Raw genomic sequence first — 24,752 nt, forward strand, 5'->3', positions numbered from 1 at the left:
TAAATAAATACTCCTACCCTATTTTGGTTAAACATTCACTATCTAATCTCTGTACTTCCTTTAGAACTTGGGCTGGTAAAACAAATCTTTCAAAATTAACTATGGAGAAAGAAACATATCAAAAACTTGTGGCATTTGTAGTGGCTCTTTTCCTTCTTGTTAAAATGACATTCTTCTGAAATAATGAGTGACATAAAACCTTGCTTTTGTAAAGGGCCATCATATTTCAGAGATAATTAGTACAAATGTTTCTGCACAAATTCTTGTAAGCTACAGGATGCATAAGTCATTATCTAGCTCCTCAATTTCATTTGTAGAAATTGGAACTTTTCCTGGATGACTTAATTTTAAATATTTGAGTGTGGATAAATTTCTACATGGACAGGATTACTGTTCTCAAATATTTCTTTTGCAAGCCATCTCAGAAAGTAATTTTAACCATCCAGAAAAACAGAAGCACCATGAGTATACTGTGGGAGCTAGTTATGTAGTTGCTGAAAGGCTGTTGTGTCTGATGCTAGACTTTGAAGTCCACAAGGCAGAAAACTTAAAGGAAATGTGGTGAAATAATTTTTAATATAATTAAGATGTAAACAAACTTAGGAGGCTGAGATCAGGAGGACTGTGGTTTAAGGCCAGTTGGGGCAAATAGTTCTTGAGTTCCCCATGTTCAAAATAACCAGAGCAAAGTGGACTGGAGGTATAGATCAGGTAGTTGAACACCTGATGAGCAAGTGCAAAGCCCTGAGTTCAAACCCCAGTCCCACCAAATAAATAAATAAAATGTAAGCAAAATTAAGAAGCTTTTGAAGAAATATTTGTACTGGATGTAAACTGGATGCTAAACATTGTTTTTTCTTATGCATGGAAGAAGTATAACACTAAATGTTAAAGCACCATCAGTATAAACAAAGTAACCTAGGCTTAATTATTTGAGTTCAGTAATTTTTATTAATTTTTTTATTAGTCACAGGTATAATCACTCTTCTTCAGCCTTTGAATCTTGACAATTCAAATAACTCCAAAATTTACTTTTTGGAAATTGAGGCCAGAGATGATGGGAACAACACCATCATGTACATGTTTACAGTTTTTATGGAGAATGTGGTTGAGCCTATTTTCTGTGATTTAAGTTTTTCAACAGGACCAGGTATATTACAAGTCAATTTTATTTAAAAACTCATAAAACAATAATGAAGTAAGAAACTTTAAAAATAAAGCTTGGAATTAGAACTCAAGTTAATTTAATTTTATAAGAAGCTGAATAAGATGAGAGAACTAGTGGGCTCCTAAAAAGGAACTATAATAGAATTAATACAGTTCAAATTAAAATTGTAATTATTTCATTTGTCTCATAAAACAATCATAATGTATGGGTAAAGGACAGGAGTAGCAACAAAAGCATTCTATGTTTATTATAACTTATCAATTAATATGTTGCCACACAAGTTATAAAATACATGAAATCTAAGCCATTAAATACAACTTTTACCTACCTATATTATCTAATGTACAAAATAATAGGAAAAAGTAGTATTATCTAAGGCGTAAACAAATTGACAATCTTTAGGTTGTTTTGAATAGTCACACAGAATACTATTTTAATAAGTAGCTTAAAAATTATTATAATCTTTATCCCTGTGCTTTTGTTTCTTAAATTCTTCTTTTTACTAAAATATTAGAAATATGGTTCAGACACATTTAAAATTTTACTAACATAATGTTTGAAATGATAAAAATTTCTAATAGGACAAAGACTAAAAGACGTTATATGTATGTATATAATTGCTCCTTAACCATAAAAAATTACCATTTAGGAAATTAATAAGTATGAGATGATAAATGATATGAACTATATAGTTTCTTAGATTTGTGAATAATATTATATTGATAAACACATACATTGTATAACATTTATACAATCATGATTATATTTTTATAATTATTACTTTTTGTATGATTGTAATAAATTGTGCTTTACTAACATTTTAAATAAACATTCTCACTGTAATTTTAAATTTTTCTTAAATTAAAAACTTTTATCTATAAAATTTCAGCTTTTTGAATTAAATCCATCATTACTCTTTTTCTTAGTGGTACTGTGGTTTGAACTTAAGGCCTTGTGCTTGCTAGGCAAGTGCTCTGCTACTTAAGCCACATCCCCAGTCCTTTTTTGCTTTACTTATTTTTCAAGTAGGGTCTTGAGTTCTAGTCAGGGGAGGCATCAGAACACAATTCTTCTACCTATGGCCTCCCATGTAGCTAGAGTGATGAGTTACACCACCATTCCAGGCTAATTGGTTGAGATGGGTCTTACAAACTTGTTTGTCCAGGGTGACCTCAAACTCCAATCCTCTCTCTGCCTCCCTCTGCCTCCTGTGTAGCATAGACCACAGACATGAGCTACTGTACCTGATCTCCTATCCTTGCCCTTAATAATATGTAGTTACTTCATATGATATCCCTGCTCTCCAAAGAGTGCTTTTTCTAATTATAAAGCTTGCTTGATTGTTTTCATTATATCAATTGCAATTTTTAAAGTAGTATACTATAGTCTTCAATATGATTAAAATACATGTTTTCCTGAAAAGTTTGATGTGAACTAAAATTTTGTAAATCAAATTTTCATTTCTTTATTCCATAAAACATTCATGATGTATTAATTGGTATCTGTACAGCTTTAGATATAAAATGGTGATGTACACTCTTCTCCTTTGTGTCAGACAAATCAAGACCTCATATGCCATTCTTTAACTTTACCCTTATGTGTCTTTGTTTTTCATAGGACCTCTTAAAAATAGTCTTTTAAACATTTTGAATGTACTGAGACCTTGCTCATAATTTGATCTCGCTCATAATTCGATCTCAGAGGCTAAATTTAAGACAGAGGAGTCTCCCAGGTGAGATCTGGCAGTGGACCAGCTTTCAGGTTTAGTGTTTATGAAGATATTATCTTTTGGATTACTATGAAACAATCTGATGTTCTGTGTAATATCCCTTCAATTATAGCAAGCTTTAAAAAGATACACATGGATCTCAGGAAGGTCATTCTGACCTGATTTATACCGCAGACTTGGCTGAACCAACATAAACTGCTAAGGCGATGTCGAGATCAGGATGCCCTTTCTCCCCATCATGTGGGCGGTGTCCTTGGGACCTAGGAGATCTTCCAGGAAAAGACTTCACTTTCTATGAAGCATAATGTAACTCCAGGGCTCTGAATTTACCCAAAAAGAGAGATTGACGTGACTCCCACATTGCTGACTTGACATACACATTTTCAGTTCACTTACTGTGTTTAATTACCTAGATGTTGTGATTAACCAGAACAAATAACTAAATCAGAGAATGGGTTTACACACAGTTTGAAACAAAATGTTCAAAATCAGCCAGTCTTATTCATACAAAAATTGTTTCATTACATCCTTAGAATTACCTAAAGAATTTGAATGCAGTTATTATGTCTCATGTGCAGTGTTTAGCTCGAAATAATCCTGTGACAATTTGTAAGATTAAACATACTCCTAATAGCCAAAATTTCATCATGGGGAGGTCATTGATCAATGAATGCATAGTTATTTTGAGTAAATTGGATCTGTGTTTTTTGGATGTTGGTCATTAAAGTTTCTATAGTTGAATATACAATGATAAATTTTCACATCATTAGTCATGGTTAAATTTCATGTACAAATTATTACATACATTGAATATTTATTAAATATTATTTTTGTTTTAGGTTCTGTGGGTTTTCTTCAAAACCTTCACCTATTTAAGGAATCAGGAATTATTTACTGGTGGAATTGGATATACTATTGTGCTAAATTTTGCAGGACTGTTTAATGTGGATAATAATGCAATATTCACTGGACTCAATGTCCCAGACTCAAGTGCACAATAAACAAGAATCCTCTGTTAGAGAAAAGAATATTATTTGTGGAATCATATAACAGAATGAAAACAACAAATGAAGAAACTACCACAGTTTACGTGTGTGCACATATGTGTTATTGGATTTGGGGGTGAGACAGAATCACAATTGGTAACTTTAGAAGTAATCTTTGGATAAAAACTGGATAGTATTTATTGGGCATTTCTGACATATGTGTGTGATATTTTAGTTATCAGATCACTACTACCTTGAAAATGTACTTTATCTCTTTTATACAGATAAGAATACTGATAAAGCAGGAATTCAAACATATTTCCTCCTAACTTCGTTGCCTGGAGTCTATTTTTCTACATTATTATGAAAAAGAATAAAAACTTCAATATTTTAATATAAAGAAATCAGTTGAAATTGTGCTGGACACAGAGAAATTGTACACTATTTCCCACACTGGTCCTAAATTTAAATTTAGAAATACAAGACTAAATTACATTGTCTTTTATTTATTTATTTTTTTTGTGGATACACTAGAGCTTTTATTTAATAATGACTTTGCTTTTCATTGGTTTTTTTCTTTATTTATTCACATGTGCATACATTGTTTGGGACATTTCTCCCCCCGACCTCTGCCCCCACCCGCTGCCTCCTCCTCCCCTTGCTTCCAGGCAGATCCTATTCTGCCTTATATCATTTTGTTGAAGAGAAGACATAAACATAATAAGAAAGACAAAGCATTTCTGCTAGTTGAGTTAAGGATAGCTATACAGAGAGATTCCTAGCATTGCTTCCATATACAAATGTGTTACAACCCAAGTTGATTCATCTCTAACTGATCTTTACATTGGTTCCTGATCCCCTTCTCGTGCTGAACTCTGTCACTTTAAGGTTTCTGTATTAGTTCCTCTGGAGTGGGGACATCAAACGTTTTCATGTTTTGGGTTTTTTACCTATTCCTATATCTCCCGTATATGCTCTTCCCTTGTCTTGTGATCCAAGTCCAATCACATTGCTGCATTTGCCCTAGAGCTAAAGTCCACATATGAGGGAGAACATACGATTTTTGGTCTTCTGAGCCTGGCTAACCTCGCTCAGAATGATGTTCTCCAGTTCCATCCATTTACTTGCAAATGATAAGATTTCATTCTTCTTCATGGCTGAGTAAAATTCCATGGTGTATACATACCACATTTTCTTGATCCATTCATCAGTAGTGGGGCATCTTGGTTGTTTCCATTTCTTGGCTATTGTGAATAGTGCTGCAATAAACATGGGTGTGCAGATGCTTTTGGAGTAATCTGTGTTGCATTCCTTTGGGTATATCCCCAGAAGTGGGATTGCTGGATCATATGGCAGATCTATGTTTAGATTTGTAAAAAGCCTCAAATTTTTTTTCCAGAGTGGTTGCACCAGCTTGCATTCCCACCAGCAGTGTACAAGGGTTCCTTTTTCTCCACATCCTTGCCAAAACCTGTTGTTGGTGGTGTTTTCGATGGCAATTCTAACAGGGGTGAGGTGGAATTTTAGTGTGATTTTTATTTGCATTTCCTTTATGGCTAGAGATGGTGAGCATTTTTTCATGTGTTTTTTTGGCTATTTCAGTTTCTTCTTTTGAGAAAGTTCTATTTAGTTCAGTTGCCCATTTCTTTATTGATTCATTGATTTGGGGAGAGTTTAGTTTCTGAAGTTCCCTGTATATTCTGGTTATCAGTCCTTTGTCTGATGTATAACTGGCAAATATTTTCTCCCACTCTGTTGGTGGTCTCTTCAGTTTAGAAACCATTTCTTTTCTTCTGCAGAAGGTTTTTAATTTTATGAAGTCCCACTTGTCCATTATTTCTCTTAGTTGCTGGGCTGCTGGGGTTCTATTTGGGAAGTTTTTGCCTATACCTATTACTTCCAGAGTGTTTCCTGCTCCTTTCTGTACTAAATTCAGAGTTTCAGGTCTGATATTAAGGTCCTTGATCCAATTTGAGTCGACACTAGTACAAGGTGATAAATATGGATCTAGTTTCAATTTCTTGCAGATGGATAACCACTTTTCCCAGCAACATTTGTTGAAGGGGCTGTCTTTTCTCCATTGTATATTTTTGGCACCTTTGTCAAATACAAGGTGGGCATTGTTTTGTGGATTCATATCTGGTTCTTCTATTCTGTTCCACTGGTCTTCATGTCTGTTTTGGGGCCAGTACCATGATGTTTTTATTGCTATTGCTTTGTATTATAGTTTGAAGTTGGGTATTGTGATACCTCCAACATTGACCTTTTTGCTGAGTATTGCCTTGGGTATTCGTGGTCTCTTGTGTTTCCAAATGAACTTAATGGTAGATTTTTCAATCTCTGTGATGAAAGTCACTGGGATTTTGATGGGAATTGTGTTAAACATGTAGATTGCTTTTGGTAGTATAGCCATTTTGACTATGTTGATTCTACCAATCTATGAGCATGGGAGATCTTTCCATCTTCTGTAGTCTTCCTCGATCTCTTTCTTCAGGGGTTTGTAGTTCTCCTTGTAGAAGTCATTCACAGTCTTTGTTAAGTTTACTCCTAGGTATTTGATTTTTTTTGAGGCTATTGTAAATGGAATTGTTTTCATATAATCCTTCTCAGTTTATTTGTTGTTAGTGTATAGAAAAGCTAATGATTTCTGTAAGTTGATTTTGTATCCTGCCACCTTGCTATAGATGTTTATGGCGTCTAGGAGTTTTTGGGCAGAGTTTTGGGTCTTTAATGTATAGGATCATATCTTCTGCAAATAGGGATATTTTGACAGTTTCTTTATCTATTTGTATTCCTTTTATTTCTTCTTCTTGCCTAATTGCTCTGGCTAGGAATTCCAGTACTATGTTGAATAGGACTAGAGATACTGTGCACCCTTGTCTCGTTCTTAATTTTAGGGGAAATGGTTTCAGTATTTCACTATTAAGTATGATGTTGGCTGTAGGTTTGTCATATATAGCCTTTACAATGTTGGGCTACATTCCTTCTATTCCTAGTTTTCTTAGAACTTTTATTATGAAGTGGTGTTGGATCTTGTTGAAGACTTTTTCTGCATAGATGGCCAAGTGGTTTTTTTGTCTTTGCTTCTATTAATGTGCTGTATTATATTTATAGATTTGCATATGTTGAACCACCCTGCATCCATGGGATGAATCAAACTTGGTCATGGCAGGTGATCTTTCTGATATGTTGTTGGATTCAGTTTGCCATTATTTTATTGAGGATTTTTGCATTGATATTCATTAAGGAGATTGGCCTACAGTTCTCCTTTATGGAGGTGTCTTTGTCTGGTTTGGGGATGAGAGTAATATTGGCTTCATAAAATGAGTTAGGCAGTGTTCCTTCCCTTTCTATTTTATGGGACAGATTAAGGAGGATTGGTATTAGTTCTTCTTTAAATGACTGATAGAATTCAGCGGAGAATCCATCAGGTCCTGGACTTTTCTTTTTTGGGAGACTCTTTACTGCTATTTCAATTTAATTTTGTGTTATAGATCTATTCAAGTGATTAATATCCTCTTGGTTCAGTTTTGGATGGTCGTAAGAATCTAGAAATCTGTCCATTTCTTCAAGATTTTCAAATTTATTAGAATATAGGTTCTCAAAGTAGTCTCTGATGATTTCCTGGATTTCCATGGTGTTTGCTGTTATTTCCCCGTTTGCATTTCTGATTTTATTGATTTGAGTTTTTTCTCTCTTCATTTTAGTCAGGTTTGCCATGAGTCTGTCAATCTTACTTATTTTTTCAAAGAACTAGCTTTTTGTTTCATTGATTCTTTGTATGGTTTTTTTTGTTGTTTTTTCTATTTCATTGTTTTTCAGCCCTTATTTTTTTATTTCCTTCTGCTTGTTTTGGGATTTGCTTGTTCTTGTTTTTCTAGGAGTTTGAGATGTAGCATTAGATCATTTGAGATCTTTCTGACCTTTTAATATATGCACTCATGGCTATAAACTTTTCTCTTTGGACTGCCTTTGCTGTGTCCCATAGGTTCCAGTAGGTCATGTTTTCATTTTCATTAACTTCCAGGAATCTTTTAATTTTCTCTTTTATCTCATCAATGACCCATTTATCATTAAGCAATGTGTTGTTCAGCTTCCAATTATTTGCATGTTTTTTACTGTTGTTTTTGTTGTTGATTTCTAGTTTTAATGCATTGTGATAAGATAGAATGCATGGGATTATTTCTATTTTCTTATATTTGCTGAGGCTAGCTTTGTGCCCTCAAATATGACCAGTTTGGAGACAGTTTCATGGGCTGGTGAGAAGAATGTATATTGTACAGAAGTTGGATGAAATGTTCTGTAAACATCAGCTTGGTCCATTTGATCTATGGTGTGATTTAGTTCTAGACTTTCTTTATTGATTTTTTGTTTGGTTGACCTATCTATTGATGATAGGGGGGTATTAAAGTCTCCCACTACCACTGTGTTGGAGTCTATATATGTTTTTAGGTCCTTCTGGGTGTGTTTGATGAAATTGGGTACATTGACTTTGGGTACATATAAGTTGATAATTGTTATTTCCTTTTGGTGTGTTTCCTCTTTTATTAGTATAGAGTGTCCTTCTTTATCTCATCTGGTCAATGTGAGTTTGAAGTCTACCTAGTCAGAAATAAGTATTGCTACCCTGTCTGTTTTTGTGGGCCATTGACTTGATAGATCTTCCAGCCTTGCACCCTCAGCCAGTGCTTGTTTCTGTCAATGAAATGGGTCTCCTGTAGGCAGCAGATTGTTGGATCTTCCTTTTTAATCCAGTTTGCCAAACGTCTTTTGATGAGGGAATTAAGTCCATTAACATTCAGTGTTATTATTGATAGCTATGTGGTGATTCCTGTCATTTATTTGTCTTTGCTATTTAAGGGTTTGATTGTATGCAGCTGAATCAATGTTACTCTCTACTTTTTTGCCTTTTCTTCTCCTATGGTTTGGGACTTCCTGCACTTTCATGGTTTTGTTTGCTTTCACTTTCTGTGTGCAAAATTCCTTGAAGAATCTTTTATAGTGGTGGCTTTCTGGCAATATATTGTTTTAGTTTCTGCTTATCATGGAAGACTTTAATTACTCCATCTATTTTGAATGATAGTTTTGCTGGATAGAGTATCCTAGGGTTGAAGTTATTTTCATTCCATGCCTGGAAGACCTTGCTCAATGGTCTTCTTGTTTTTAAGGTTTCCGTTGAGAAATCTGCTGTGATTTTGATGAGTTTACCTTTGTATGTTATTTGTTTTTTCTCTCTTACAGCCTTCAATATTCTTTCTCTAGTCTCTGTACTTGTTGTTTTAATGATAATATATTGTGGGTTAGTTCTATTTTAGTCAAGTCTGTTTGGTGTCCTGGAGATTTTCTGTACCTGAATGAGCATAGTTTTCTGTAGATTTGGGAAATTTTCTGTCATTATTTTGTTGAATATATTACAAATCCCTTTTGCTTGCACCTGTTCTCCTTCTTCAATGCCCATGATTCTCAGGTTTGGTCTTTTGATGGAGTCAGTGAGTTCTTGCATATTCCATTCCCAGATATTGAGTTTTCTGACTAATAGTTCTTTGGTTTTTCCTTTGATTACCATTTCATCTTCGAGTTCTGATATTTTGTCTTCTGCTTGTTCTAGTCTGCTGGAGTGGCCTTCCTTTTTGTTTTGATGGTGGACAATCAAACAGTGAACAAGACAAACACTTAAAGAAAAGAAAAAGAAAGAAAGAAAAAAAATCCCCAGTTCAGGAACAGTAGAATTTCAGTCTTAGTAATTCTGGTGTTACTCCTTTAGCATCCAGTCCTGTTTGTCTGCATCACCTAGGCAGGTTTGGAACCAGCATCTGGTGGTGTAGGAGCCCTCCTGTGGTAGGAGGTGGCCGGTGTGCTGGCAGACTGATGGCTGGGCGGTGGCTTGGCAGGTCTACGGGGTGTAGGCTTGGAGGGCTGGTGGGCAGCAGCAGCATGGGGGTGTCTGCCTGCCTGTTCTTTCAGTGTATTTTGGTATGGAGAAGCCTTCCAAGGTCTAGGGGTTCAGGGTGCTGAAGTTTCAGCTCTCCCTGGTGCTTTACCTTGGCCAAGCATGTCTCCAGCATCTCAGCAAGGTCCCTGATTCATGGAGCTCAGGCAGTCTGCGTCTGTGTCTGTCTCTGTTTTGGATCTCCCCCAAGGCTACACTTGAACCATGATCTTCCCTTTTTTCCTCCCATTTAAATGGGATTATGGGCATATGTCACCATGCTGGCTCACATAATTTTGAAAGCACAATCTTAATATTTTGCATCAGCTTGAAGCTATATGTTTTTAGGATTAGCTTAATCCCGCTCTCATTTTTCTTAATCATAAATTTCCTGATTCTCCATTCCTGTCTCATAGCATTCTTACTTCCATTAATAATATATCAGCAATACTGATAAAAAATGGATGCAGAAAACTTTTACTGCATTATATAGTTAACAGTAAAATTTAGAACTATAGTTTAGCTATTTCTGGCAAAATTTTTATTCAATCATATATATTTGTATATATGCATATATTTGACACATAATGCATACTTCTCTGTAATCAATAATCTAAGCTTGCTGGGATTGCTTTACAAGTTTACTATTTTACCAATTTAATGTTATTTGGATGCAATGGCATTTCACTACAAGAACATTGAATGTCAAAGAAGTGAACAATTAGTTTTTTCACAGAGACATTTCCCACTGTAAAGCAGGCAGTGTTAAAGATTGGTGAAATAATGACAATTAGATTTCAGATACTCTTGTTCTCCTGGCACTGCTTATCATAATTCTTTAAAATGTCCAAATGTGTTTTCCTTTCCCCTCATTTCCCTTTGATTCCTGTCTAATGGCTAAGTGGTCGTGCTTGCCAACAGCTGAGAACCACTTACTGTCATTCTGCAGGCTCATGTTGACACTAGAATGTAGGGGACAAAAGGAGCCTTCCTTCAGTAATTTAATGATGGCTCTATATTAAATCATACTTCTTCCTGAATTCTGTTTTTTTAATCCCAGTTTTATTCATTTATCTATATTTGAATCAGTATACCTTTCTTATTTCTAAATGATCCATCTGATCTGCCAGTTTATGACTTTGGCTTGGTTCACTTTTGCTAATCCTAGAAAACCAATTCTTAATTCTGATAAAACCTCTATAAATAGATTCCATCATCATATGACTCAAACTCTAGGGCACTATTGTAATTAAGAATTTAGCATCAAATTCTTGAGGAATGGCTGAGAGTCTGAGATGCTCTTCAGCTTGTCCTATTAGGTTTTTATTGATCTGACAGGGGGTTGCACTATGTGGAATGACACTAAGTTGGAAAAGAAGAAGTCCCCTAAAAGATGTGACAATTTAACCATTAGTTAAGCTGAGATGAATGGATTATTTAAAAGACTAATCAAATAATTGACTACTAGAATCATTTTTGTTATTTTGTCAATACTGCAGGTATGACTCTGATTAGATACTTATTTTATTAAAGGTGGTATTATTTATTAAGTCCCTACTTTATGCTTATCCTGTATCATTAATAATTGATCCACAAGCAAAGGAAATGTGGTAGTGACCATTTACAGTTGACCATACAAACATACTGATGCACTTAGATGTTAGGTAAATCCTGAATGGTCACAAGAGTAAAAATCAAAGTTATGTTGAAACCAGGCCTTTTAAATATGGAAGTCCACACTTTTCAAAAAAAAAAACCACTACACCACATTTTTATAGATAATAGCTGATAAGTTTCAGATATTGTGGTATTTTGTAGAAGTTTACAGAGATTTAGTTGTGCTTTAGAACATCAGAGAAGACTCCAGAGAAGTGGCAGCATTTGAATGTGTATGTGTAATGGGAGGTGTTAGGAAAAGGCATCTGGGAACCATGGGTTCAGGCACAGAAACATTAATTAGTGGAAGTGATTTGGAGAACTTTAAGTAAGGTATGAGTTGGTAAGGTATGAGTTAAAATTACATCTTTTAGGTAGTGGGATGGGAATGAGGAGAGTATAAAGTCACATTTTGGCAGAGCCATGTTTCAAATTGGTATCATATAGCCTCCTACAGCAACTGTATTTTATCTTATAGACAATGGGGGTCAATGAATATTTTTAAACATGAGATGTAATCAGAAGTAAATTTTAGAAAAACAAATAATATGGAGGACAAATTAAAATAGAGTGAAACCCAAAGTTGACAAACCCACTGAGATCCATTTAAATAGTTCAGGCAAGAGTTGTCAAAAGTCTGAAATAAGAAAGTAGACATGGAAAGCAGTGAAAATAAAAATATGTTTAATGGCTGGATTTGTCAGAAGTTGAAAATGTAATGACACTAAAGTTTCTGGGTTAGATGGCTTAGTGTCTCTGACTAGGTCCCGAGATACAAAAGGGACATGTATCGAGAAACGGATCATTTTCATGGGATGTTAAATTTGACATATGTTTAAGAAAACTAGGTATGATTATCCAATGCGATAAGAAGTTTGTGTCAGATAGCAGAGAAGAAACCATGAAATTTAATAAAAGTGTACAGCTAAGCAGTTTTGATTGAGATAAGTGAGAGCTAAGGACAAAACTCTCCAACATCAACACATAAAGGCAGGTGAGTTGGAAGATCTTACACAGGTACAGAAACAGAATAAAAGAGTGAGGACGTAGTGGAGCACTGGAATGAGAAGAAGTCCGCATTTTGGGAAGATGGGAGTTAATATGACACATTGAGATTGAAGTGAGCAATTAAGAGCTCATCAAAAGAGGTTTTAGAGGAAAGAAGAGATGACATTGCAGGAGACTGAAAAGGAGGACAAGTGGCAGATGAGCACAGAAAAATTTCTGAGTTTTCTATCAAAGGACCTGGTGTTGTGGTCTACATCAGTACTCCCAGGTATTTGGGAGGCAGAGGCCAAGGGATCATGTTTGAGGCCAGCCTGGAAAAAAGTGTGGTCATGGTGGTGCATGCCAGTGATGCCAGCTGCAGGGAGGGAGATGGGTGGGAAACAAAAAGCAACAAAATAATGAGACTTTATCTGAAAAATATATCTTAAGCAAAAAGGGCTAGTGGGTCAACTGGGAGAGCACCTACCTAACAAGTGAAAGGACTTGAATACAAGCCCCAGTACTTATAAAGAAGCTTCAAATCAAAGGGAGCAAGGAAACAGACGAGGTCCGGCGGCAACCTGGTGGGCCGGTGGGAGGTGGCTCAGCTTGCTGCAGGGCTGAGGCCCGGTGGGCCTGTAGGGTGAAGGCCTGGCGGGCTGGAGGGCAGGTTGTGGCCCGCCTGTTCTTTCAGTGTATCGTGATGTGGAGAAGCCTTCCACAGGCTAGGGGTTCAGGGTTGTGAAGTTTCAGCTCTCCCTGGTGCTTGACCTCAGTCAAGTGTATCTCCAGTGTCTCAGCAAGGCCCCTGATTCCCGGAGCTCACGCAGGCTGCATCTGTGTCCCATCTCCATTTTGGATCTTTGTTGTCTTTTAAAATACAGTTTTTAAAAAGTATTTAGCTGGGCCTCATGGTGCATGTTTGTAATCTCAGCTGCTTAGGAGGCTGAAGTAGGCGAATTATTTGCGCTCACGAGTTTAAGGCCAGTTGAAACCACATAATGAGACTCCGATCTCAAAATAAATAAATAAATAAATATTCACGGCTTTTCTGAAAGAAGCATCATAAGGAAAAGTACTTGAAGTAGAAATTCTTAGGAGATGATGGCTGGTGACCCCTGTGTGAAGCAAGGGGTGGAATAAGGATGCTTGAATTTAAACTATTACTCATGATTTACGTAATTGTGCAGGTGTGTCAGTGTCTGTACCTGAAAATGTTCCTGCGTCTACTTTTATATATGCTATTCTCTCAAAAGATCCTGATCTAGGGCAGGAAGTTCAAGTAAGTTTTTAATGATCAGTTATTTATTTTTTTCCAAATTTGATTTACAAAATAGAATACTCAATTTTTATTTTTTAATAAGCAAACTAATCTTTTCTGGGTGTAATTAAAGTAGTCTTCATTATCTTAAAATGCTTATTGAAGAGAGAGAAAGAATTGAAACCTTGAATATAGTAACATAGAATAAAAATGATAAAGGCTTGAAAATGAAAGTAATAGATCTAAAATGGTCTGAAAGAACTTCAAAAAACTAGAATTAGATTGTTGCCATTTATCTGATGATATTGACACACACTATTAGGAAGGACTTTCATTGTTCATTTCCTTTCATTGGTCCCAATCAGCATATTTTCTTTATTATACACATAATTTGCATAAATAATATTTCAGATCTTCATGTTATTGCAGTTGTCACCACAAAGAACAGAGTATTAATAAGTAATAGATGACAAAATCATTGCAGCTTAATAGGGGGTAAGGCAGAAATTTGAGATAATTTATTCATCATTCTAAACTTTCAGAAAATTTTATGGTATAATATGACCTATAATCTAATTATATTTGTAAGAAAGAAATATTTGTTTCTTCATTATATATTATAAATCATATTAATGTCTTGGAATTTTCTGCCTAAATTTAGTGGCTCAGAAAATTCTCCATAAAACAAGCTTAGTTTTTGCTTTTTCTAATGTTTATGCTTGTTATAACTACTGGCTTATAAACATGACTTGGGAATATGGCTGAAACTAAAGTCTTGAAGAGCAGCTTTGTGGAGAATTTAAGTGTATAATATTCATGCTGACCTGATTGCAGTGACACAATGATCAACACACTTGGTCACATTTTTTGCCCATGAGAGTTTTTAATGAAGAAAGAAGACACCACGGGAAAATATAATTCCTTGCTTACCAGGCTCAAAAGCTCCATTTGTGTTAATGTGTTACTCTGGAGGATGGGGTCAGAATTTGGGAATTATGTGCTTGAGGTGTGAGGTAGGGGTGTGTGTGTGTGTGTGTGTGTGTGTGTGTGTGTGTGTGTATACATTGGACATCCCCATAAACTTCAATTACAATTAGTATTCATGTTTATACTTTCCATAAGCAAAACTTATATCTGAATTTTTTATAAAATTCAGAATTTTATAAAAGTTAATAGAAAAAGAAACATAATAAAAGCAAAAGACTTAGAAAATGTTAATTTTTAACAAACCCAAGACCATAAGAAGGGGAGAAGTAACACATTTTTCTGTGAGAATGTTTAATGAATTTCAGTCTAACATAAGCCAACTTTGGTTGTTCACTTATAGATAAAAGTTAAGTTACTATGCCCATCAAAATGGTTGTTTTGTCTTTATAGAAATGGCATTGGATGTCACATCTCCTAGGTTTTATTTTTCTCTTTGAGCCAGAATCTGGATGTAATTTTTTACAACTTAGTTTCTTTATGAAATTCTTTTCAAAATCTGTAATATTCGTCTTGGACCTGGGTCTAGTTATAAGCCTAGGTGATATCAATGGAGAAGAACATGGTAATGCCCACAAAAACCCTATCTTGGTCCAAAGCTTTATTTTGTTTTTGTCATACAGAAAGCCAATACAGAGATGAGATCAAATGGTTTCTTCCACATAATTCATTGCATGTACCTCCTTTAGATACAATTCCTGAGTATACAAGAGGGAATGCCTCTTTATATTGGAAAAAGATGTAAATGCAACACTAGAAAGTAAACTAATTATGAAACCAATGACTGCTATTTACCAAAAATGCTCTAGTACTTAAGTATAAAAAACAAAGGGAAAAAATACAGCTAAAAACGTGAAAGAATGCTCAAATTGTTTTTGAAGAATGGAACTTGAAAGTAAGTTCAGATTTTATTTATGGGTATTGTCTTCACAAAATCAATTTTGGCATAGCTTTTGCCAAATAATTGCATCAAAATTGTCAGTTCAAAATTCATGCTTCTTCAGTAATGTATTAACTATCTTTGTGTCTTATTTTAAGTTTGCAATATTAAATTTTTCAACTAATGTCACTGACTGCTTTGGATTCACATAATGGTGTCATTTCTAAAACCATCGAGCCTCTTTTGGACCATGAAACAAATCCTAAGGTGAGACTGAATCTAAAACAGAGCACTGCAATAATGAATGTCTTTAAATACACTTCAATTGAAATATACCTAAACTGAAGTGAAAAGTTACCACATTTATGTAATTGGATTTTCATACTTACCTAGAACAAGTCGAAATTCATTCTTAAAAAGTATACTGGGTTTCCTACCTTTCCCTATTCCTCCTGTATGTGTTCTCCCCTTAGTGTGTGACCCATGTCCAATAATAGCACTGCATTTGTTTTAGCTCTAAAGTCCTCATATGAGGAAGGACATACGACTTTTGGTCTTCTGAGCCTGGCTACCTTCACTTAAGATGATGTTCTCCAGTTCCATCCACTTACTTGCAAATGACATGTGCCCACTGTAGAGGAGCTAATATGGAAATCTTAAACTGACAGAGGCCACTATGGGCAGGTGACCAGGAAGTAGTGAAGAGGGCTGGTAGAGATGAACCATTTCGGGTTGTAATACACATGTGAATGGAAGCAATGCTAGGAATCTCTCTGTATAGCTTCTTTATCTCAAAGTAGCAAAAAGGCTATGTTTTTCTTATTATTGCTTATGTCTTCTCTTCAACAAAATTGGAGAAGAGGGCAGAACAGGTTCTGCCTGGAAGCAAGGGCAGTAGGGGGAAGAAAGAGGGGGTGGGGCAGGGGGGAGAAATGGCTGAAACAATGTATGCACTTATGAATAAATGAATAAAAATATAAAAATGAAAAAGTAATGTGTTCTGGGCACAAGAAAAAAAAATAATATCTCTACTGAAGATACTCAAATAAAAGCACTTTAATTAAAAAAAGTGTACCGGGAAACTTATTTGATTCATTTTACTTTTTATTATTGATACATTGTTTCACTTCTTATGTGTGTTTCTGAGGATATGTTTAAAAGTTGGACAAGGAATTGTGTCTATATACAAAATCCTTGAGCTGAGCCATAGTTCTGGGTAATTAAATAACATTACTGTGCTGCCAATCTTGAATTATCTGGAGAACTGTGTCTGTTTGTGGCCTCTCTTGATTCCTCAACTAATGTCTTTTTTGTCAGTGTTACAGTCAAATTTCAAATTTAAAAGTATTTGCAAAGAAGACATAAGTAAAAGAAGATGGAAAAACAATTTTTTCCTACCAAATTGTTCTGGGAAATGGGTCCATTTCAATTTCAAATGGTTTTCAATTCCTTCAAACATTTCTCCGTGCTTCCAATAATGGGCTTACCAGACTTTCTTCCTTTTTCAAACAATCATCTTCTTACCTAGGCTGTGACTTTCTAAACTACAAATATTTTGGCCAGAAATTTTCTCATTAAATGAGAATTAAAGTATAAATAAAAAGCAACAGCTATTTTTGCAAGACCTCTGGCTAGTCATTTATATTACTTTTCATTCTGGTATTATATGATCATGCCTCAAATAGTCAACTGCTCTGTTTTCTATTCACTCCTAAACAAGTTCCCTTCATTCTTTTCCTTCCTTTATCCTTCCACACAATGTTCAGGATTAACATTATGAGAAAAATCTCCTTCAACAGACATTTTTATTTTAATCGCATTGAATTTTTAAATTAAACTTGAGAGAATTGGCATCTTCATAATCCATAAATGTGGCAGATGCCTTCATTTATTTAGAACTTCATTTAAATCCTTCAAGATCTTTTCATATTTTTATCCATAAAGTTCTTTCACATCATATGTACAACATTTCTAGGCTCCTTGAATTTTATTGCTAGATAGTCATTTCTCATCATTCTTCATGGTTATATAGGAAAAAATACTTCGTGTTTCTTAATCTTGAGAAAAGCAACTTTTCAAAATCCTTTTATTGGTTACAATAATTTCTAAATGATCTTTCATTTTTTATATGTTAACACTGATGAAATGCCTGTGGAAAATGATAACTTTTTTTTCTAATCTTCTTACTTTTATTATTTGCCTATACTTTTTATGATGAGGACTTCCAAATCAATGTTTACCACAAATGATAAATCCTTATCTTACCATGATTTTAAAAGGTATTATTCAAATATTTCAAACAAGAATGTTATTTGTGGTCAAGATTTGGTAGGTAATGTTAAATAAAGAAAATTTCTTTTATTCTTAGTTTGTTAAATATTTATCAGAAATTTGATGTGACTCATAACTTTTATTTCTATCTGTTCATATGATAATGTAATTTCTTTAATCAATACTGTTCTGGGTTACTTTAATACATTTTTATTATTATACAGTTCTTGTATTCTAATATATAATACAATAAATTATTTCCTACTCCATAGGAAATAATTTTCAATATAGATTGCTAATTTAATTTACTAATATTTTAATTTAATTTAGGTATTTGAGTCCTGTTCAGCTCCTGTTGCCCCTCTTGGCTAAAGCTTGTATAATTCTTTACTTATTTGTTTCCCATCCATGGACAGTCTGTTTGGACAGTGTTGAGGAATTTTATCTCCAAAGAATTTACCTCTTTTTTTTCCTCCCTAGTATCCTGATTTGAGCTCAGGGCCTTGCACTTGCAAGGCAGGCTCTGCACCACTTAAGTCATGCCCCATGTCCTATATTACTTTAGCTATTTTTCACATAGAGTCTTGCTTTTGCCAGAGGCTGGCCTCTGTTCTCAATCCTCCTATTTACATATCTCACATACCTGGGATAACAGGCACATGCCACCATACCCAGCTTTTATTGGTTAAGATGGGGCAATAAACTTTTTCCCTGGGCAGCCATAGAACCATGATCTTTCTGATATCTGCCTTCTAAATAGCTGGGATTACAGACCTTCTCACCTCACCTAGCCTGGGTTTACCGCTTAGTGCTGTTAGGTTTACATAAGGCATCACTGGGTTTTGGCAAGTTTTTATGTTAATTTCATGCCATCACAATTCTAAGACCAAATGTTGCTATTATCATTACTGTCCCCTGCTTCTTTCTCCTTCCTTCCCTCTTTCCTTCTTTTCTTTCCTGTCTTCTTTTCTTTCTCTCTTTCTTCTTCTTCTTCTTCTTCTTCTTCTTCTTCTTCTTCTTCTTCTTCTTCTTCTTCTTCTTCTTCTTCTTCTTCCTCCTCCTTTCCTTCCTCCTCCTCCTCCTCCTCCTCCTTCTCTCTTATAATTTTATTTTCAATAGCATTCTGGCAGGAAGAACTGGGCAAATGATTTTACTCTATACTAGTCCAATCTTTAAACAAACCTTCATTTGGTATATTTTCACCCTCCTTTGGTTTTTATGTTAGTCCTCCCCCTCCACGATAAGGGTATTTCTAATGTAGTTCTTGTCTCTAGTGTACTGTACCTGCCATACTCAGTACTCAAGACATATTTTTTAAAGGAAACCATGAACTCCTGCTACCAATTTTACGTGCTTTTTAAATATTTAAAACATAAAGTAACAAGAGATACATTGGTTCAAAAACCTTTTATTTGTACCTTTCATATGCTGAGTACTGTGTTGTCATTCTTACTCTTACTTCTAAGGTACCTCCCACATAGTTGATTTTTCCTCTACTTTTTTCCTAAACAAATTGTACCTTTTCTGCCTACTTTATTTCTAAATAGTTTATGCATGCTTTTTCTGAACAGTAATTTATTTAAATGGTAATATGTTCTAATTCCTGTGAAATGTTGGTAAACCTTCCTGTGATGTTTAATTTCTTCGCACTCAAAATATTCCGGAATTAGAAGGGTCAATAAGGACCAATCTCACTGGATTAAATGCAGCTGGAAGTGATTTTTGCATATGTAATCTACTTATTCTAGAACTAAATTTAATTAAAAAATTAAATTCAATCCTTGATGTCATCAAAGTTTGTTATTACCTTATCAGACTATTCTTCTCAATTATTTGGGGCATAGAAAAATTATGCCTTCAAATGATCATGTTTTTATATTTTTGAAGCTTACAAAGTACCTATTTGTTTTCAAATTTTTTCCAAAATTAAGATATTTGTTGATTTTCCCCTAAACAATGAAATTTAAGTTACTTTTATGTTTCTTTTAATGAATTTAAGTCTTATCTGTTACCTTAAATTTAGTATACCTAAAACTGTTTAAAACTACAACCAAAAGTATGGAAGGTCATATTAATTAGAGAAATCTGCATGAGAATACAAGAAACAGTCTTTCCAGTAAAAATTTTTCAGGTTCTTTGGGAATGGTCTACATTTTTATGCTTCCAGTTTTTTAAAGTGCTTTCCAATTTTATTTTTAAATCATTTTCATGTATAGGGAAATAGTGTATTTTAAACACTCAAGAATAAAATAACATTCTGTTCTCTCTCTCTCTCTCAACATTTTAGAGCATTTCCAGTTACTGATTGCTGTACGAAATAGGGAGAACCTGTCTCTGGAGTCTTGCACTGGCACCATCACTATAAACATCCAAAATGTTAATGATGAGAGCCCTGTACTTACGTAAGCAATGAGTAATCTAAATATTTAAATGCTAGGATTTAACCACTGAAATGTTTTATGTAATAGAATAAATATCAATGTTTTACTATTATCTCCATTGTAAATTTTCTTTAAAAATATTCAAAGCAATTTAGAAAGCAAACTTCTATGTGCTTTATAAAACTATTTTTTCTATATGCATGAGATGTCAGCAAACTTTATATTTTGTTCTTAAAAATACAGAAAAAAATCAATTTTTTGTGGAATTGAATTCAAATGTAGTTTCCTATTTTTCTGCTGTTTATATTTAATAAGAAAAATATTATAGAAAATGTAGATTGTTATATTTATATTGTGAAATCAATATAGTCATTCTAGAGAATTTGGGCAATATTGATATGAAAATACCATATCAATGTTTCATATCAAACATATATGAAATGAGAAGTGGTGACCAAAGTGTTTGAAGCATTGTCTTATCTGTAATAAAGTATATTTTCTTAGCAGAAGGACTCGAAGAAGATTATAGGTAAGACAAAAAATTTAAGTTCATTTTATAATATATAAACAATCTCTAATATATATAGCAATCTATAAATTAAGACCAACAGTTTAAAATTGTTAAAAAATATGTATAACATGAAATTTAAGATTTTTCTGTGTGACATAGATGAAAAGAGACATTTGTTTACACTGAGTGATAAAAGCATCTTCTTTGTCCTGCAGATATATACCAGATGCACCTATAAATATTTATGAAAATTTGCCTGTTGGGACAAAACTGATCAAATTGATAGCAACTGATAGAGACATAGAGGGCTCCGTCCATTATGAATTTATAGCTGCACAAAAAGAATTTTCTTTAAATGAAGGTATAATGATTTCAGAAAGTATTTTGCATTTGCTAAAATATGTCTGATTATAGTCCTATTAGGATGAAACCATCTTTAAAATATTTAGCAGCATATTTAACATATTTTTATGAAGTAAAAAGTCATCATTCTTCCGTTCTTAGAGACAGCATCTGTCTGCTCCAGGAGACTCTCAGACGGTTCAGACCATGATCATGTTTTCGGGGATTTTATTGTATGAGTTTTCTCTGAGAAGTAATTTTCCCATGGAAACTTGAATACTTGTTAACATAAATTGAATATTTATTCTACATCACACAGTCTCATGAGCATTCTGCATAAGTAGTAATCATTGGGGATTTTATTGTATAGTCCCTATCTAACATAGAACTCCCAGAGAAGAGTTTTTGTTTGTTTGTTTGCTTTTGCATTTTGAGTGCTGGAGATTGAACCCAGAGCCCAGCACTCTTCCACTAAGCTATACACCAGCCTAAGGACAGGAGTTTTATTTTACCCAAACTCACACAACTAATCTCTGTGGAATTGTTGAACTTGAATTTGTTGTGTTTGTTTATGACACTTGTAAATCTAAGTGCACTTCACATAACCAAATGTTAGAAAATAGAGGAAAGAAAGATATCCCCTGTTCTTAAAAGGAGACGTACTTTTTCACACATGGAAAGAACAGGATTAAGCACACACTGTATCTTATCAAGAGAGAGAACTCCATGCAGAGAGTTAGAATCTGAGAGGGATAGGAAGGTGGCCTTGCAAGGGACTTAAGCACAGAGGGAGTGAAACAGGTGTCCAACTAGGAGTGACGGCAGAGAGGAACACATCCTCACACAATGGGGCTGATAAAAAAAATTGTATTAAAGGTAAAGGAAAGCTGTTTTCTTCTTCCTGAGATGTGAGTTATAAATGTGGAAAATGAAAAAATTAGACTAAAACACAAGGGGATGAATTAATATTGAAAATATCAGAATGGGCTTAGGTTTTTCACATGCACATTTGCATATATGTGTGTCTAGATACACAAATAATTACTGATGTAACTGAATGTCTGTGCATGCACACAAACATAAGTGAATGCATTCTGTTTAGAAGATGAAAGTTCTTGTTACCCTGATTTGGATATTCTGCATTGTACACATGTATGTAATTATCATAATATACTCCACAAAGATGTACAAATACTACATATCAAAATAAATAAATAAATAAATAAATAATCGTAGGTATAGATTATATCAAATCAAATGAGATACCATAAGTCCATAGGGACATACACATTAAGGAAATTAAGTTTGATGAGGAGCAGGGTATTTATATAGTTTCAAAATACCTCTCCACAAAATTATTAATTACAAAGGGTAAAATGGTAACTTTGGCAGACACCTGTTCAGTCAGGTCATTAAATGGACATCATCAGTAATGAGACAATCTGAAAGCATGGAGTAAGAAAGTAACATAACGTCTGTGAGATTGAATTTTTAAAAAAATTGCATAACCCGAGTCTAATCATTGGCAAACATCAGGCAAATTCAATTTTAGGGAGATTCACTTGTTTTTAATCCCCAAAAGGGTCAAGGTAATAACACTCAAAAGAAAATTGAAGAACTTTTTCACATGGAAAGATACTAAAGGGACATGACAACATGTGATTCTGAACTGGATCTTTTGCAATGAAAATCTTGAGACAATCACTGATATTTGAATGAGTCTCATCTTGACATTCACTTCCTGCCCTTGGTGTTTGTGTAATGGCTTTGGGAACAATACCTGTGCTTTGGGGAGATGTACACTCAAGTGTTAGGATGGCTGAGACACTATGCCAGCAACTCTAAAATTATTTAGGGAGAAAACCCCAGAAGATTGTGATTATTTAAAAATATAGTAATTGTACAAAAGACAGAAATGAAAGGGGGGAAAGAGATGGTGGCTATGAAGGTAGGCAGAGAAGAGACAACACTTGAAATCATATTCTAAAAAATCCTCAAGAAACAAAAACAATGTAATGCAACTAATACTCAAAAGCATCATTTAATAAAATAGTCCTATAATAAAAGATATGGGGCTACAAGTTTAAAAAGACAAATGACGTTCCTGGGAAAAATTAATGTAAGGTGGTTAAATCTATGACATGTTCTAATAAACTTCTAGATGCTAATTTTTTAAACAAATTTTTATTATGATCTATTCATTATACAGGGAGGGACTTATAGTGATAATTCCAATTACTTATGTTGTACATTATTTACATTACCCCCATCGTCTCTTACCCTCAACCCCCTCTCCACCCCAAGTAAAGCAATTGCAAGAGTTTTCTTTGTTCTGTTTCATATAGGTATATGAAGACCATCTATCATATACCGTGACCTTAATCTCCTTCCTTCACCCTCCCCTCTCCCACTGTACCCCTCCACACTGTACTCATTTTACAGTCCTGGTTTTCATTATTAATATTTGAGTTGATGTTCAAAGTGATGTCTAAATGTATGCCCTCTGTGAGTATACTTTACTTTGACCCATTCAACGTCTCCATTACTCTCCTTTACCCCTTACCTCCCACCCCCAATTTTTCAACAGCTTTCAATACACATCCTTGAAAAAGGAAGATTCTACCTTCATATCTTATGTTATGTGATATCACTGATGCTCTATCATTCTCTTTTCCTGACCCTCTTTCCCTGAGTTTCATAGAGTTGTTCCACTGTTACAAATATGTTCTACATCTTAGTTTCAGTCTTCTGCATATGGATATCTAGTTTTCCCAGCAGCATTTGTTGAAGAGACTGTCTTTCTTCCATCATGTGTTTTGGGCTCCTTTGTCAAAGATCAATTGGCTATAGATGCATGGGTTTATGTCTGGATCTTCTATTCTGATACATTAGTCTTCATGTCTGTTTTTGTGTCTTATTGTTATGGCTCTGCAGTATAGTTTGAAGTTAGGTATTGTGATGTCGCTAGCATTGGATTTTTTGTTCAGAATTGCTTTGGCTATTTAAGGTCTTTTTTAATTCCATATGTATTTCATGATTGATTTTTCTATTTCTGTACAGAATGTGATTAGAATTTTCATAAGGATTGAATTGAATATGTAGATTGCTTTTGCTGATATGGCAGTTTTCATAATGTTGATTCTACCAATCCACAAGCATGGATGGTCTTTCCATCTTCTGATGTCTTCGATTTCTCTCTTCAGTGGTTTATAGTTTTCATTAAAAAGGTCTTTGGTTTCTTTCATTAAATTTATTCCAAGGTACTTTATTGTTTTTCAGGCTATTATAAATGGGGTTGTTTCCCTGATTTCTTATTCAGTTTGTTTGCTGTTGGTGTATAGGAAGGCTACTGATTTCTGTATGTTAATTTTGTATCCTACTACTTTGCAAAAGAGTTTATGATTTCTAATATTTTTTTGGTAGAGGTTTTGGGGTTTCTTTTTTTATCACTTAAAGGTTGATTTTATCTATCTATTTATTTATTTATTTTATTATTCATATGTGCATACAAGGCGTGGGTCATTTCTTCCCCCTGCCCCCACCCCCTCCCTTACCACCCACTCCGTCCTCAACCTCTCCCCCTTCTTCCTCAATACCCAGCAGAAACTATTTTGCCCTTATTTCTAATTTTGTTGTAGAGAGAGTATAAGCAATAATAGGAAGGAAC

At 34.3% G+C, this 24,752-nt stretch overlaps 1 protein-coding gene across 1 annotated transcript in view; it reads left to right on the forward strand.

The window, feature by feature from the left end:
• LOC141418042 (cadherin-related family member 4-like) overlaps nucleotides 1-24,752 on the forward strand; it is a 125,918-nt gene that overhangs the window by 36,684 nt on the left and 64,482 nt on the right. The window contains 4 exon segments of the mRNA XM_074057899.1: nucleotides 968-1,150; nucleotides 13,646-13,737; nucleotides 20,141-20,253; nucleotides 20,959-21,104. Of these exon segments, the coding sequence (XP_073914000.1) occupies nucleotides 968-1,150; nucleotides 13,646-13,737; nucleotides 20,141-20,253; nucleotides 20,959-21,104 (534 nt within the window).

This window comes from Castor canadensis, chromosome 2 (assembly GCF_047511655.1).
Source record: "Castor canadensis chromosome 2, mCasCan1.hap1v2, whole genome shotgun sequence".
Classification (NCBI taxonomy): domain Eukaryota; kingdom Metazoa; phylum Chordata; class Mammalia; order Rodentia; family Castoridae; genus Castor; species Castor canadensis.